Source organism: Siphateles boraxobius, unplaced genomic scaffold (genome assembly GCF_051911475.1).
Source record: "Siphateles boraxobius isolate OS27281-9 unplaced genomic scaffold, OSU_SipBor_1 6, whole genome shotgun sequence".
NCBI lineage: Eukaryota > Metazoa > Chordata > Actinopteri > Cypriniformes > Leuciscidae > Siphateles > Siphateles boraxobius.
This window is the reverse complement of record NW_027509186.1, coordinates 18,655,387-18,672,750: the sequence shown is the minus strand read 5'-3', so window position 1 is coordinate 18,672,750 and position 17,364 is coordinate 18,655,387. Positions and strand designations below refer to the sequence as shown.

The window sequence follows — 17,364 nt, the reverse complement described above, 5'->3', positions numbered from 1 at the left end:
TGTGAGAAAAAAATATATAGCGAGGGATGCCCTCTTGTGGACAAACTGTTTGATGCCACCAAATCTAATTTCCTGACCCTGAACGGGTTTGAATTCTTTTAGGAATGACATCTTTAATTATTCTAGGAATAGCAGAGGAGAGGATGCATTTCAGTGGAAATTCACTTAAGCACTAGCACGTTCAAATCAACGTCTCATTAACAACACAGAGAGCGGTTGTGACCATTATATCTATCCTTATAAAGTTACCAGTTAACAACATAATAGAAGAGGTCAAGTTAGGATGTATTGAGACAGGATAGGTCAGAGCAATTACCTGTAGTGTTGATCATGCTCTTGGGAGCAGCCGATGTAGCAGCGAAGATGTTTGGGGTGCTAGCAGTGGTCAGGGCACTGCTGGAGCCAGAACTGCCCACCGTGTTCACCGTCGGGCCCGACACAGGCTTCTTGGCCTGTACCACCACACTCCTGCAGGAGGAAGGGAAGAAAGTGTACACAATCCATTGATGCACTGGAAAACTGTTCCCATAACCTGGTGAGAACAAGGCATTTGGGTCGGCACATGTGTAAGGATAACCAAACCAAACAGAGTGGATTTTACCAAGCACTTCCCTAAAGGGGGCAAGTGAACTACACAGGCTTCCAGACTCCGCTAGAGTGAAAGGAAACATCTAACAAAGCTAAATAAAACAGTTCACCTGCAACAATAAATACACGATTGCTTGTGAAATTAGTTGATTAAGCCGGAGGGAGATAGCAGTTTTCCACAGTCCAGTCAGACTGGATGAAAGTGGCCAGACTGAACAGGTCGCAGTGGCAAGGCCAGGGGAAACCAGCAGGCAAAGTAAACATCCTGCTGTCCTGCCGGCCCGCGCTTGCCTCACGATCTTACGCAAGGAGAGCTCAAGGCAAACAAACAGTAAAATCAAAAGCAGTGACTGCTGGGTTTTGGGTATGTTTCTCTTTTCTGCTGTTTGTCCAGTGCTGTGCCTCGACATAATGTCAAACTCAGAGAGGAATTCATCAAGAGAGATTTTCCAGGTGCGTCACCAAATGTTGCTGTTGCTATAGCGGGGCAGTCTTGAGGTTCTCACCTCTGAAAACCTTACGGGTTGTTTGTACTATGCAATACATTGACCTCCATTTGTCCCCATTTGTGAAGTTTAAATAGTAAACAAACTGCAATTTTATTAGGAAATATTGGTATTACTGTTAAATAAATAAAACGTAATTAAAAAAGTATTATATTAGATTTCTTGAATCAAAATATCACACAAGAATTCACACAGAGGAGAATTTAAAATGATTTAAGTACTGGAATAAATAAATACATAAATAAATCTGGTCGTCAATTAATTTTTTTTTTTTCATCCTGTTGTTTGAAATATTCATTTGAACAAAAGTTAGTTCCTCAATGACATCACCATTCAGCAAGTGACATCATTTTGTGGGAAAACAACATCATAAAATGTCAGCAATGGACCTGATCAATTATGTTACATTTTGTGGTATTAGGTTGGCTTGCATCAATCCTTTTAGGCATTATTCTAGCCTTCGTGTAAATAAAAATGTTAAAATTAATGAAAGTGCCCGAGCAAGACTACACTGTATGTCTGAAAGTTTAGAACATCCTTTTATAGAAATACTTCCTTTAACACACAAATTTATAGAAAGTACTTCAAAAGGCATGGCATAACAGTAACAACCCTCCTATTGCAGGAAATGAAGAAAAATGACAAAACCAGCAATCATCTTGTCATCCTTCTGGCCAGCTGCAATCTCTGAAAAGATAATTAAAGAAATAGTCTCTAAATATAGCTGCTAAACATATTAAATCATTAAAAAGGGACTAAATAGACTAATCAACTTAATTATGCCTTCAAGAAATGATATCTGTTTTTTTCCCAGCTTATTTATAGACGAAGCAGAAAATCACATGGTTTCCAGAGGCAACGAGCTGAAAATAGCGCTGGAGACGAGCAGGATCACGAGTTCACATTAAACTCTTGACCTCGCCGATAATCTCCTGTATGTTTCCACAGACATTCTGGAGATTCACGGAAACCCACCTTAGCCTGATAGCAAAGAGCAGGAGAGGATTAGTTTGATATTATACACATGACAGAGTCAAGTGTTTTGGAGGATGGAATGATATTTTGTTTGTGTGTGTGTATCGGTCTGGTTTTCTTATCGCAACTTGACGTGGTCCGAGATGCTGGCTGATACAGAGTGTTTTTTTGGGTGATGTAGCGCAGGACTGGTTGTAACGTCACCTGCTAAACCTCCTGATGCCGCACAGTGTGACCTCAGAGCAGACACTGTACAGAGAGAGGATGGAGCCATCAGAGCACTTGTCTGGGACACTGCGACTCGTCCCGATAGCACGTTCTCTTTAACGTGGTGGCGTGACACAGGCGGTTTTCTCTGAGATCTCATGCGAGGAAGCAAAAACATTTTTGACACGTGCTTCCCCTTAAGTACTACAAACAGAGAATAACGGACCCTTAAAATCATACATGTGTACCATTGTCTGACTTATGAGGGATTATTCTTGCAGGTGCAAATACGTACACTATACAATTTTTTTTAACGTTTTTTGGAAGTAGTCTCTTTTTTTCCAAGGCTGCATTTATTTGATCAATAATACACAGTGATGTTGTGAAAAATTATTAGAGTTAAAAAACAACTTTTCTATTTGAATATATTTTAAAATGTAATTTATTCCTGTGATGCAAAGCTGTATTTAAGCATCATAGAGTGCCGAGGTTATGACGTCACTTTGTAGGACAACTGGGAAGTTAGCGGCGCATGGGTTCCCTCGATTGAAAAGATATGCATTTTACCCAATAGACTTTTGGAAAATCGCAAAAAATAAGATCTGTGTTCAACAAAGAGTTGTGACCCTTACACGTTTTGTCTATCAAGATAATCTTTACAAGTTAATCCAAAACGTATACATTTTGAAGCCTATATAAAGTTTAAAAAACCACAAGCACACACAATAAAGTTTAAAAAACCACAAGCAGGTTATAACTGGTGTGTTTTATGTCTTAGATCAAAACGTGAAAATATTTAGAGGCTTTGTTAACCCCAGACCTTATTTTTAGGCGATTTGGCAAAAACCCATTCAAAAAACCCATAGACTTTAGGGCGAGGGAACCGGAAGTGCTAAAATGCTAACTCACTTCCGTGTTTTGGCCTACAAAGTGACGTCATAACTTCGGCACTTTATAATTAATTTTGTAAAATTCTAATTGTCTTTACTGTCACTTTTGATCAAATATAATGCATCCTTGATGAAGAAAAGTATTAAATTATATATATATTTTTTTAAATCATACTGACCCCAACCTTTTGGTTCAGTAATGTAAAAGGAGTCTGGCATGTAATTCTGAAGCTTCTGACAGCCTCTGGTCAATATTTATGTTTATTTATCAAAAATAGCAGCCAGGACTTTCTGCATAAAAAGTCATTTCGCATACCACAGCAGAAAAAAGTCACACAATGGTGAAAAATACAAGTGAGTAATTGCTAAACAGTACCATTCATATTTCATTATTTTGTGAAAACAACATCCAAATGTACTTTATCAGAACAATTACTACTAATTATTAATAATAATTAAATAAATATTCATTTAATAATGGTCTGGTTTCACAGACATGGCTTAGCCTTAGTTCAATAAGGGCATATAAGTAGCTTTTATAAACGTACCAATGTTTCTTCTTGAGACAAAACAATGGCAGTGACATATTTTAAGATATGTCAGTGAAAGTTGCTTTCAGTTAAAACAGATCAAACTCACATTTTAGTCTGGGACTAGGCCTAAGCCTGTGAAACTAGGGGTTAAAGTAATAGTTGTAATATGGACACGTGATATGTTATTGTGCATTTAACACAGAATTACGAGTCAAATACTAATCCTAAATCTCAGTTTGCATTTGATCTGAACAATTGTGATCACAAAGATCCACAAAGCATGCTTACCCCCACACCCCGAGCATACAGTATTTATTACTCATAACATGTCGGCTTCTTGCAGGTATTTGACAGGTAGAGTTGATAGTATTAGAATAATAAACAAGCTTCTAATACAATATGAACACTCATGAATTATTCATTGGCTGGGGGCTTGTGAATGATACATGAATTATCTGCCGCATATATTATTAATAGTTTTTTTTTTTTATTGACTTGCTTTGAATAAAGCACGGATCAATCTTGTGTAGACTATGAATATTGCAAATATTTTGTTTTATTTGAAATGGCTTTAAGGATTACAAACAGTATTGGCTCATAAATGAACATTAATAATAATAATTAAATGTGTAGGTCTCATATAGTGGCAAACTATATTGGCATCACTCGGTTTATAAGCATACCATCCACTGACACTGACATGGACCCATGTCAACGTATTAAAGTGCTTCTCCACCAAACGCTTTCATTTGAATTAACTTTCAAAGCCAAAGCAAGTCCTTTATGATGGCGGCCTCATCTGCAAACACGGCTTCCTGCTTATTCAATACTAATTGAAAAAATTCACATTTGGAAAGTCCCAGAAAGACGGTGATGTCAGTCCTCATCACTCCTGTGTTTGAGGCTTTTTTTGATGTCACTCCCAATCTATTTAGGTTCTGACACACAATCGAAGAAGCCTGTCCACGTCTGGCATCTCATTTGGTGGCAGGTGGCAAACAATTAGACACAGCAATTTCAGGGCCGGCAGATGACATTAAAGCATGCAGGAGTGAGTGGTACGACCCGGCATCAGCGGACAGCCTATGTGAAAGCATTTCAAAAATAATACACTCTGCCATGGCAACTCATTTCTGCCTGCCAGCCTCCATTAGGGTGCTGAGGGGTGAGGACGACAGGAGGGGAGCTGGGGGCGCATGGGGCGCTTCTGTTTAATCTGTCATCAACGCCCTGGAGACCCTCCCTAACACTCACAAACACATTTACACACACATCACCTTTACTAGTCAGCAGGCGCACCTCATCTGTGGCGGCTGCATGCATTACTGCGGATCCATTGTTCCTGTGACTCAATATCTAAGAAGGGAGAAGCACATTGCCTGGGCCTAATCTCTCAGGAGACACACGTTTAAGTATTTTCATAAAGTCTGGTGAACATTGTAACTTATACTGGCAAAAAAATCTGCCTGCTTACTCATGTAGGAGGGGACGTTCTTGCGACCTTGTGCAAAGTTCCCTAAAAGTTCTCTAAAGGTGACGAAAATTGTTTATTAAAAAAGATCAAGTGAAAAATAAGCAACCTTCTACGCACACCTAATAATAATAATTATTAATATTATCATTATTATATTGAGACGTAGCTAAATCTATTGTACAACAGTAGCCTAATATATTTTGGGTTTATTATGATATGACAATTGTTTTTTTTCTCAAATGAAATGGTAAAATGCTCAAGTGACTTTCAGAGTGGCTCTGGAGATGAAGTTCATGCATTCATGTTCTCATATAGTGAGGTGGCAGAGGCTGAAAACACCGTACGCGTCACGCTTGCTTCAGTGTGTGTGCAGTAAATTAAACCATAAGTCTGCGACATTCATTCACACCAAAACAAGCAGAATATGCAGGATTCTTATTTAAATAGTCCTTTTGATGTTTAATATTCACAGACACTAGTATCATCGCAATATATATCGGCTACATTGCTCCTATTAAAAAGAGTTAGTCCCGAACCCTGCGCTTGGACAAACACGGAAGCGACTGAAAGCAACTGCCGATTAGTGGGTAGCGAATATACCCGGTACTCGGTACTACAGAAATGCTGGAATCGTCACATTTTCTAAATTTCAGTACCCACTTGGTACCAAAGTACCGGTACTTTTTACAACCCTTGTAGAGACCTAGAGGGAACTTCCTATAGTAATGTTCCCCTAAACATTCCCAAAACAGCCTGAATGTGCCCTACAGGCCCGCCAAATAACGTCCCCCAACCCTAAAATAACTTCACATCGTAACAGTCTAGGAAAGTTCTGGGAACGTTACCACGCAATGTCCTTGATACCAGTGGGGACGTTCTGGGAACATCAAACTTCCAAATAAAACATGGTCCCCTAAAGGTTCAGAGAATGTCCTCAATGTTCCCTGAAGGTCCGCCAAATAACGTCCCCCAACCTTTTAAAGAACTTCACATCATGACCGTCTCAGAACATTCTGGGACTGTTACAAGGCGACGTCATTGACACCAGCAGGGACTTTTTGAGAACGTCAAATTTAGTACTGGGTAGACAATAAGGGGCCATCTATCTGACATAAAAAACAAAAATAGCAACCATTGTCAGAGATGTTTACAGAAAGATTAATTGTTGATAATGCAATAGAAGGCACGTACATATTTATGTATGTTTGCATATACACTAAAAAGTACATTATAAGCACAGTGAAAGCATCCATAATGCATATGAACAAATCAACTTGATGTAAAAATGGTAACAAGTCCTTTTGGGTTCATAGAAAATTAAATTCATGGAATTAATAGACTACACCGTATTTAATCAATCAGATTATTATTCCGATCACATTTAACACATTTGCCTATTTCTGCAATTTCATTCTGTTCTGTGTGATTTTTGGTGTCGTGTTCAAGTATAAATTTTAAATTGTTAAAAAAAATTACATATATGTATATAAAAAAATCAGAATTGCGAGACAAAAGTCAGAATTGTGAGACAAAAATGTTATAGGTTTAAAATGTTACTTATGTAAAATTTTATAGATTTAAATATTATTTCATGCTGTAACTGTAGGGCTAATACATTATGTCCCCTATGAACTGCATATGTGAATATTGTGTAGACCTATTGTTCACGTCAAATTCATGCTTTAATAGTAGACTAATCATCGCAGGTTTCATCAGTCCAGTCTATGGCTTGCTACCATATACATCTGCGTTTAGTTTCCAAGGGCGTTTTCAATGACAGTATTCCATAAAAATGATGACCATCTTTTTATGCATTCCGATTCTGACATCCAAAGGCTCAACAAAACATTTTCCTCGCTGTGCTCTATTTGTATTTCTGTCACCACAATGCTAACTGTGATGTCTGCTTCCAAACGGTCTATTATCTAAAAATAAAAAATAAAAAATATGTAAACATCATGTGCAAATACAAATGAGATCAGCCTGAACAAATCACCAAGATTGTGGTCAAAGAGTGAGACGTAGGCCTCGAAAACAGCAAAACCCTCTTAGCATCCAGCTGGAGATAACTTTTAGTCAAAGTGAACAGGTTATTATCAAACAAAAAAGTTTCCATTTACACTATTTCTGTTTACATATGTTGATTCGAACAGCAACAGTTTTGTTAAGAGCAGAGACTTATCACGTTGAGATTTTATCTGGCCTTGGAATGTAAACACACCACAAAACGCTCAAACACATCTCTGAGACATTTTCAAACACAGCAATTCTTCATGATAGAAAGTATGGGGAATTTAAAGTGAGTTATGGCTTGCTTATGACCAAGAAAATCATTATGGTCATTCGTCAGGGAAAAGACTAATCTAAGAATTCATCATGGTTTGACTGAGATGTATTATGTAGTGTTTAAAGGCACGGAAGGGATCGCATGCACACAGAAAAGGTCACTGTACTTTTAAGGGCCTTGTACGTATACATCTGCAGTAAATGGGCTACTGAAGTGCTATTGGTGACAAGAAACATTCAATCAAGATGAAGCCACATGATTTTCACATTTGGCACCCATGCTGATATATATTGCTGCCACCTGGTGGAGGTTCATATGAATCCATTTTAACATCGTTACAGTACTTCTGTAAAATCCCTGGTATCATACAAGTTGAGTTCAATCAACAGCTTTTGTCGTATAATGTTGATGAACACAAAACTATCGACTGTTAAGATGACGCACTTATCGTTCAAATGAATGGGGACAAAGTTGGAGGATTTAAAAGCATAAATATAAAGTTTATAATTTTATAAAAGCAATTATATTAATTCCTCTGTTAAAATGTGTGTATTATTTGAGCTGTAAAGCTGTTTAAATCATCATTTGAGTTGTTTCAGGGTTTTAGGGTTTATGGTTATGTCGTGGGGACAAACTTTTAAAATTGAATATAACATCACACAGAAAAGGTTATTAAGTTCTTTTTTTCACACTAAAATCATGTTAAAAACATTTATGCATTGTGGCTGTGGCAATACTATTGAAACAATATTGTTTAAAAAACTGGCCCCATTGACCTCACTGTAATCCAGATTTCTGCTTTTTTTAAAGGGATACTCCACCAGTTTTTCTTATTAAACTATGTTATTCCCTTAAATAAGACGAGTTGATACATACCTCTCTCATCTCATTTCGTGCACTATATCGCTCTGTATTGCCGCAAAACTATGTTAGCACTTAGCTTAGCCCATGCATTAAATATGGGCCAAGCAGAGAAGCGACCAAACACTTCCACGTTTTCCCTATGTAAACACAGTTACTCGAGTAGTGTAACTTGACCTGGGCTGGTGACACAAAATAAACCGTTGCGCTTTTCTAAGCGTTTAAAATTGATGACTATATTGTATGGCGGAATACCATAACAAGTGCTTTTGAGCACTTCGACTTGGCGCAATAATATCTTCACTCGTAAAAAAAAGTCCTCTTACCGGCTCCCGCTTCCTCTCGTTGTATTGACGGAAATGTCAGAGGGAGAGGAAGCGGGAGCCGGTAAGAGGACTTTTCACGAGTGAAGATATTATTGCGCCAAGTCGAAGTGCTCAAAAGCACTTGTTATGGTATTCCGCCATACAATATAGTCATCAATTTTAAACACTTAGAAAAGCGCAACGGTTTATTTTGTGTCACCAGCCCAGGTCAAGTTACACTACTCGAGTAACTGTGTTTACATAGGCAAAACGTGGAAGTGTTTGGTCGCTTCTCTGCTTGGCCATTGCTTAAACATTATGAGCTTATTATGAACTTAACTTGTACTAAAGCTGGAATACAGGACAGATACATCTCAAAATGTCTGAGAAGATGGTACCTGTCAAAGGAATGGAACTGCATGGGTAACATGGCTTGGGCTTCCCTCTTCATGGCCTGGTGGTCAGGGTAAGGCAGGCTGTCCGGCCCGCTCTCTGTGCTCTCCACGGGAGCAGCTACCAGGCTCTTCAGGATTTCCTTGACATTGATACCTTTGTTGGACTGGCTGATGCTGGAGATGGATGAGGCGGGTTTGAGGTGCTCCATGGTTGATGGCTCAATCAAGCTTTCCTGTGACCTGGCCTCTGATGACAGGGTGCAGAACAGACCGCTCATGCCGTTCGGACCACCCATTGCGAGCTCCAGGCCGGCCCCGTTCATCACACTGGATACCTGCTCGTCACCCAGTCCCGAGTCAGAGTGAGGGAAGGATGATTCCTGACGGGACTCCTCCAGCACGCTGAGAGCTTCCTTGCGACCATCAGAGAGGGTTGATGGGTACTCTGAAGGTCACATATCATAAAGCAGAGAATTAATAAAATACAAAAGAATTATTTATTTTTTTGTGATGACCAGAAAGGACCAGGCCTATTTTACGTTGTGTTTTGTTTATGTTTGTGCGGCTGTCGTCCGTGAAGGGCTGCCGCTTTTCTTTCGTTTTGATGTTAGTTTATTTTGAAATAGGGCTGGCTCGATATCATATTTTTCCCGCCACGGTTATTGTGGCAAAAAAAAAAAAAAAATCACGGTAACAATATATCCTGATATCTATAGAAACCTAGAAAAAAAAACTTTTTTCAAAAATCATATCAGTCAAATTCATCTTTACATTGTTTATTTTGTGTTTCGCTTTCTTTTTTAGCAAATGCATCACGCCATTGAGACACCAACAATTGAGACTCTTTTGAGGCTTCTTTTGACACTGCCTAAGACATAAGCAGGAGAGAGAAAATACTGTAAAGTTCATCCGTATTATAAATAAGCTTGAACAACACAACTACTACCTTAATATGTTAACATGCGTCCCCATTTGTAACCCAAATCCATGAAATGGCATAGTTACCCAAATTAAAATACATATAGTTCAAGAAGCCTTTGGACTTGAAACATTGTAGAATCATTTGTTGTTGTTTGACTTGTTGTCATATCGTCAGAATAAATTAAGTCAATGATACAATTCTAAGGAACATTTACATAACATTTAACAATATTTGGGACATTTTTAAAATGCTGCTATTTGATTTCATTTAGAGGAGACTAAGATGCCAACCGCGTTTAGCTTAGCACAGCGGTAAAATACAATTTATGAGAATAACAGCATATTTTACTACAAAATATCGTTATAGCGTCAGTCGAGTAATTGAAATAACATCCTTCTGTGAAATGATGTTGCTTGTTACACAATGAGGCCTAAATTATTATTTTATTGTATTCTATGCAGTGATAAAGGCTATGTCGATAAGAATTGCATTATATTATCCCTTACGAAAATAACCAAGATGGCTTGAAGAACACAGATAAACATTATACTGTCACAATGGTGGGTTCATTCTCTTTATGTTTATTCAGTCAAAAGGTCTCTGTCTGCATTTTATTCAGCTGCAGGGATAGCTTTGTCCATTTTAGGGTTTTCCTGGAATGCCTCCTCCTTCCCTGAACTTTAACTTTGCTAAACTATCTATCTATCTATCTATCTGACAAGACAACTCTGTCTCCAATCTCTTCGGTTGTTCTCCAGATGTTGGGTAATGTTCATCTAGAGGCTTTAGCAAGGTCACTGGGCCCGTTCCAGTCATGGAGCACGTCTGGATGCCGATTTGGGTGCAGACAATGGCCTGCTACATGCTGTTAGGAAAAAAACCCATCCATAGCCTTTCTTTCCTGAAATTTATGAGGGTGATGCAGCGTAGTGCCTCAGCCTCTATGATCCCATTCTCCTCTGGTGGATTGCTTTCCTAATGGGCACTGACAGATAGGGCTGGAAATAGCAGCGCTACCCTGTATCATGGATCTTCTTTCTTTATACCCTTTTTTCTCTTTTTTTTTTCTCACTCTATTTCTTTACACTATACTTTCCCAACAAAAAAACTGCCTAAATTGAACACTAATTTCTACATTTCTAATCGATGAAACTACTGGACGTTTATCCAATTTTGTGAGCGATTTACAGACAAAGCCAGCAGTGATTTCCTTCAAGAATTTTGTAAGGGCTGCATGTTTAATATCATGCAGGATAATTAGTGCTTATGAATAATAGATGTGATACAGTAGGTGGTGAAGAGGAATGTTTTTGGCATTAGCTTGAAACTGAAACTGTGGAGACTTTTTTCAATATAATTTGTGCCTAGTATGACATATATAAAAAAAACGACCTGGCTAATTAAAATGTGTTATGAAAATAAGCGAAGATGTTCAGCTTAATGTAAATATAAGTTAATAAGTGCATTTAAGCTGTGTCAACAAACAAAACATTAGCCACTACAACACCTGTGCTGGTGGGGGAATTTATCTCCTGCCGAATGCCTCTTCCTGATTGGCTGATAGACCTGACAGTCTCCCTCTGGGGTTCCAGGATGTCCCGGTACTTAGACACCATGAGCACTGAGATAAAATAGACAACAGCGAGAGCCAGGAACTGGGCCTGCTTACTGTCATCCTGTGAACCAAAGGTTATGAAGAAGAGTCAACATGTGACTAGAACATGTCATGAAAAGCAGAAATGCTACTCTGAACTGATTCTAATTCCGTTAGAGAGTTATATTACAGAGTATTATTTAAAAAAATAATTGAATAAAAAAAAAAACGAAATAACTAAAATGCATTAAAATCTGGAATTCAAAATCATCTAATATTAACCTGGAAAAATAATATAATATAATATAATATAATATAACATAATATAATATAATATAATATAATATAATATAATATAATATAATATAATATAATATAATATAATATAATATAATATAATATAAAGGAAAAACAAGCAAAGAAACAAAATTTAATCATTTAAATTCTGTAATAAAATTTTAGATTTCACGTTTTTTAATCATAAAGGCAAAACTGTGATGCTGACCATGTGAACAAAAACACTTAAAGATTTGTATTAAAGTGAACAAGATAATTCTAGAAACTTCTTGAAACTGCGGGATACACCTAGCCCTACACACTTTCAAGGGACATTCGAGGACCATTTGACATTAACTCACAACGTCACGAAAGACAGCCGCTCGCAGACGGTTGATGTCCACGTCTTGTAGAAGTCGGTCCGGGTCCTTAATTGGAGAAACATTACTTGGAAAATTTTCTATGGTGGTCTAAGGCAAGAAAAGCAGATATTTGAAACAGATATTTAACACTTTAAACAGTTCTCACATTCCAGATCTCATTTACACATTCACACCATGCCCACAGCACCAAATCACACATAACGCGACAATGTTATATTGTGTGAGGAAAAAACTAACGCGACGAGACAACACCACCTACTTTCACACTTTTAAAAAAGACAGCTTGAATGCTTGAGAACAGTGAGTATACTACATGTTGTCAAATCAAGATTTTTTTTTAAAAAATAAAACAAGTAAAAAATATAAAAATATAAAAATAGATAAATAAATAATGGAAAATATATTTTATAATAAAAATAAATAAATAATAAAAAAAACTTGAAAGTTTTAAAACTATAATTTAAGATATGGTGTCATACATTTAAGATAAATATAAATTAAATATAATATATAAATTAAAGATCACTTTACGCATATTTAAAACACTTGAAACATGAAAACGTTACTCTAATTGTATTGTTTTTTTTTTCTATTACAGAAATGTGTAGAGTGCCTGGATGCAGTGTAAGAGTGTGTGTAGTAAACTGGGTACCTTGTTGGCAGTGGACACACTTTGCAGGCCCTCCTGAGACTTACTGCAGGAAAGAGAGGACTTCAGACTTCTGTCCCTCTGACGCTGACGACACTCTAAACAGTTCCTCACGGCCACACAACATACTGAGACAGAGAGAAAGAAAAAGCACGACATAGAAATGTGGAAAAGTGGAAAAAGAGAGATGGAGGAAATAAAATAATTCAAAATAGTTTTGATCCTGGCCCTGGGTGCTGACTGATCAATATAGTGTCCCTATGGGCCCCTTAAATTATAGAGACAACCTATGTTGGGCAAAGTTTTTTTTTTTTTTTAAGTAATGCATTACAATACTAATCTTTTAATAATAAAGAAAATAATGACAAAGATTTTTAACTTTGCCACTATGGCCTTAATGTCAGCCATTCTTTGTTATTCTATATTATGTTACCTTGTAAGGCTTTGTTTTTAAAATAGGGACATTCGTTTGGCTGTAATGCTAAGTCACTTGCAAAATAGTAAAGCCAACATGAAAAAGAGTTGTGATAAAATCGTGAATCGTGATTTTCCAGAAAAAAATCATGATATGATATTTTTGCAAACCTATGCTGAACATCTTCAGGTGTTTTCTTTTCATGTTATGTTCTTTAAAATGTGTCCACACGCAAACACTTATACATACCAAGTCTGAGACACTGTCGCATCAGTCCACCTGAGGACATGTTTTTCTCGGCTTCAATCTCGCTGAAGTTGAGTGAACTTCCGAAGACCAGCACATCGACCATAGCCATCAGCCGGGTCAGAAAGATCAGGGCCATCTCAGAAGACATGCCCTGCGTCGCCTCGATGCCTTCCATTTCAGTCTGACACGGACAGACACGGTAAAAGAGAGCACAAGGGTATCATCTGAGATCACGGCAAGTCATCACACTATCCTGTTTGCACATTGTTATAACATTGATCAGTGGTTATCTTCAGTACAAAAGTGAAACATTCAGGGTGCGATTGGGTGGATTAGGGAAAATGTGACAAAACACAGCACATCCTGTTAACCAGGATGAGAAAGGACATGCAAAGCAATGGTAGATGCTTTGAAGGATACAGGATTGCTAAATGGAAGTCTTTGGACATCTTTTAGATGAGTCTGGTGCACTGAAATTGAGCATTTAAGTTTTAATCCTAGTTAAATGAGTGCAAACCTCCCTGACCAATCTGCACTACTATTCAAAAGTAGTTTGTGGTCGGTAATATTTTGTAATGATTCTGAAAGAAGTCTCTTATGCTCAACCAAGGCTGCATTGTTTGGTCAAAATATAGTAAAAACAGTATTTGGAATATGATTACAATTTAAAATAACTGTTTTCTATGTTAATAATATAATTTCAAATGTAATTTATTCCTGTGATGCAAAGCTGAATTTTCAGCATCATTACTTCAGTCTTCAGTGTCACATGATCCTTCAGAAATCATTCTAATAGGCCGAAGAAACTATTATTATTAACAATGTTGAAAAAAGTTTTGCTTTACATTTTTGTAGAAACTGTGATAAAAAAAATAAATCTATAAAACGTTAAAAAAAATTCTTACTGACCCCAAACTTTTGAACATTAGTGCATATGTGTATGAAATTCATCCAATTATCCCAGATGAGAACTGGCATTGGGTTTTAATGTGTGATTGCATTAATACATAAATTAGCACTTTTATATTGACTAAATCCTTAACCTAGAGATACTAAGCACATTTAAAACGAAAACGACTAAATGGAAAGTAGTTCCTGTGACCCGAGCTTTTAAAAGTCAATATATCCATGTTTTTCTTGTAAAGTTACTATGACAATTCTTGCTTTGTTTATGGAATATTGCAGCACTTATTATAAATTATTTAGCCTATCCGTCCACATTATTATTACTTTCTTTCTTTCTTTTTTAAATACATGTGCCTTCCTGATCTATAATCAAAATAACTTCCCCTCCTTATTGCAACAACATCCCTTCTTTACTGGCAAGGACGGGACAGCCTGTCATCGACATGAGATCGACCAATGGCAAACCACAATGATCCAACTATCCAATCAATTCCTGATGCACAAAATCAAGTCCCGCCCTACATTTGTTCTTGTTCACGAAGCCATTTCACTGGTATATACTTCACATCATAGGGAGGAAAAAGACTATAGCCTACTGTAGCAACTCCTGTTTCATGCTGACTTAAAAATATATAGGCTACATATAATTTGCGGGTGCTATGAGAAAGTATGACATGACAGACGAAATGGAAATGAACCACAGAACATTCTAAATATACTTATGTATTGGAACTAACCTTGGTATTCTTGGCATAAACAAAAAATAAATAAATCAAAAGAGAGAAACGTAGTTAAAACACACTCAACAGTGAAGAATATATTTAAAATAAGGTAACCTGTAGTAGCATCCTCCCAGAGGCATTCTGTTCCTGTCCACACTAATATGTTTTAGTTTGAAAATGCACATTTTTCTCTCCGTTTTGGCCTTCCGTCCACATTGTGACGGCGTTGTTTATGAAAAAAAACAAAGCTTTTTGAAAGCGCTCTCCAAAGTGGATGAATTTAAAAACGCCCCTTTCTCGCTGTCATTTGGACTGTGGGCATGTAACATATGTAGGGAGTAGTAGGGCCCTATACCGATAGATATTAATGTTTATTCCGGTATTGTGCCTGTTATGTGCTATTCACTTTCACACAGTTGCTGAAATGTGTTACTTTGCACATTCTTCATTATCACACAGTCCTGCAAAGATGACAGAAAATGTAGGCTACTCACATTTGCTGTCCTGTGGCAAATATGAGAGCAGTTGCATTTTAGACCAAACAAATAATGGCGACTTAGTGCGATCTGGATGGATCAGTGAATGGTGAGATATTTTGCTAAATAAAATGATCCTGCCTGCCAGAAGAATTGTGTGATAACTTTACCATGTCTTGTTCCGTCTCAGTGAGATTTTATGAGGGTTTACTCATGCGCAGTTAGGTGAATATAGCGTTTTTCAACGTTTCAGTGTAGACGAGAAACTTTTGGAAAACGCCAGTGTGCACCGTTTTCAAATAATCCGGATTAATGTAGACGATTGAGCATCTTTGCTTGCAGTAATCTATGACGGCCACTGGGTGTCAGTATTGTAAAAGCTCAGGCACACTCACAGAGGGCGAGGTGGCAGCGGACAGCAGGGGAAGGATTCCTCCACAGGCGATGATGATGTTATCCACCATTTGTGAGATCAGGTGAATGGTATTGTGTACAAAGATTATATTCTCGTTGCTGTTGACAAAGTCCATAATGGATTTTGTCGAATGACTATGAGGGTTAAGAGAAAAGTAGGTAGAGAAAGACAAAAACAATGCGTAAGAGACATATCACAATAAGGACATGGTGATTTTTGGTGTTATAGGCTAGGCTACAATAATAAGAGTAGATATAATATATTATTTGACATAAACAAAAAAAACTGCAAGACACAGAATTACAGTCCTATTGGGGGAAAAAATAAATAAAGTATGATATAGTAAACGGATTTGTATTTTTATCCCTCGCTGTTTTTGTTCATGTCAAATAATTTATGGTGTAAACTGTAGCCACTGACCTTCTCCAAATGTGTACATCTGATTCTAGTGCAAAGAGCAGATCTGTAAGTAAGCGCTGGTGCATTGGGGACCACTTGAACTCTGGGATACGGAACATGGTGGTGCGGGGACCCGGGCTGAACTGTCGACGCTGCTCTTCTGTCATTGGCATGCCTCTGAAGCCCAGATCCACACGCAGGTCTCTATCCAGATGACTACCAGAATGGCCGTGCAAATTCTGAAAGCAAACCAATGCTTTTAAAACACAAAACAAATCAACTTAAAAATCCAGGCATCTTAGGGAATGTAAACAGCATTGACTGTTTATGACAGGTGTAATAATGAAGCGTTTGTGTAAAATTTCCGAGAGATTGTGTTCTTTCTTCCAAAAGACTTACAAAAAAGCCTTCATGCTGGAAACGACTTGAATAATTCTTGAAAGTCAGCTGAAGGAAATTGCAGGTTGCAGTTGAAGTTATGACATTTCGTCAGGCAAGTTTTATTTCTTTATTTTATTTTTTTGTTTAAAGCTGGCTTTGCCAAGCTGCAGACGTCATATTCCTATAGGGTCCACAATATATCACACAACACCTCAGAAGCAGTTTTGGCAGTCATAAAGATGTCAAAGAGTGAACCCTCTTATATTTGAATGTTTTTTTTTTAATGATATGTTAAATTATGGTAACTATGGTACATTCAAATATCATCATATTTTTGTAATAGATGGATAAAATTGAACACAATGACATTTATACATGAGTCAATAATTCATTAAGATATTGGGATTTATTTTAATTGAAAGGCTGAGCTGTGTTCTCAGGATATTTTCATAAATGTCAGCTCAATTTATTCATTATAAATAAGGTTGGCCAAAACAATGGTTTCATATATTTAACATGAACCTCTTTTTTTATTTCATAATTGTTTTACTGTTTA

The 17,364-nt window shown here is 37.2% G+C and overlaps 1 protein-coding gene across 17 annotated transcripts in view; it reads right to left on the bottom strand.

The window, feature by feature from the left end:
- nbeab (neurobeachin b) overlaps positions 1–17,364 on the bottom strand; it is a 292,102-nt gene that overhangs the window by 149,706 nt on the left and 125,032 nt on the right. For 13 of the 17 annotated variants that reach the window (XM_077208039.1, XM_077208041.1, XM_077208040.1 and 10 more), the window contains 8 exons: positions 16,449–16,666; positions 16,009–16,162; positions 13,510–13,690; positions 12,849–12,973; positions 12,176–12,283; positions 11,451–11,619; positions 9,025–9,466; positions 317–468 (listed from right to left, as the gene is read on the bottom strand). In XM_077208039.1, coding sequence (XP_077064154.1) covers positions 317–468; positions 9,025–9,466; positions 11,451–11,619; positions 12,176–12,283; positions 12,849–12,973; positions 13,510–13,690; positions 16,009–16,162; positions 16,449–16,666 — 1,549 coding nt within the window. The remainder of the gene's footprint in view (positions 1–316; positions 469–9,024; positions 9,467–11,450; positions 11,620–12,175; positions 12,284–12,848; positions 12,974–13,509; positions 13,691–16,008; positions 16,163–16,448; positions 16,667–17,364) is intronic. The other 4 variants (XM_077208045.1, XM_077208048.1, XM_077208056.1 and 1 more) reach the window with 1 other exon arrangement.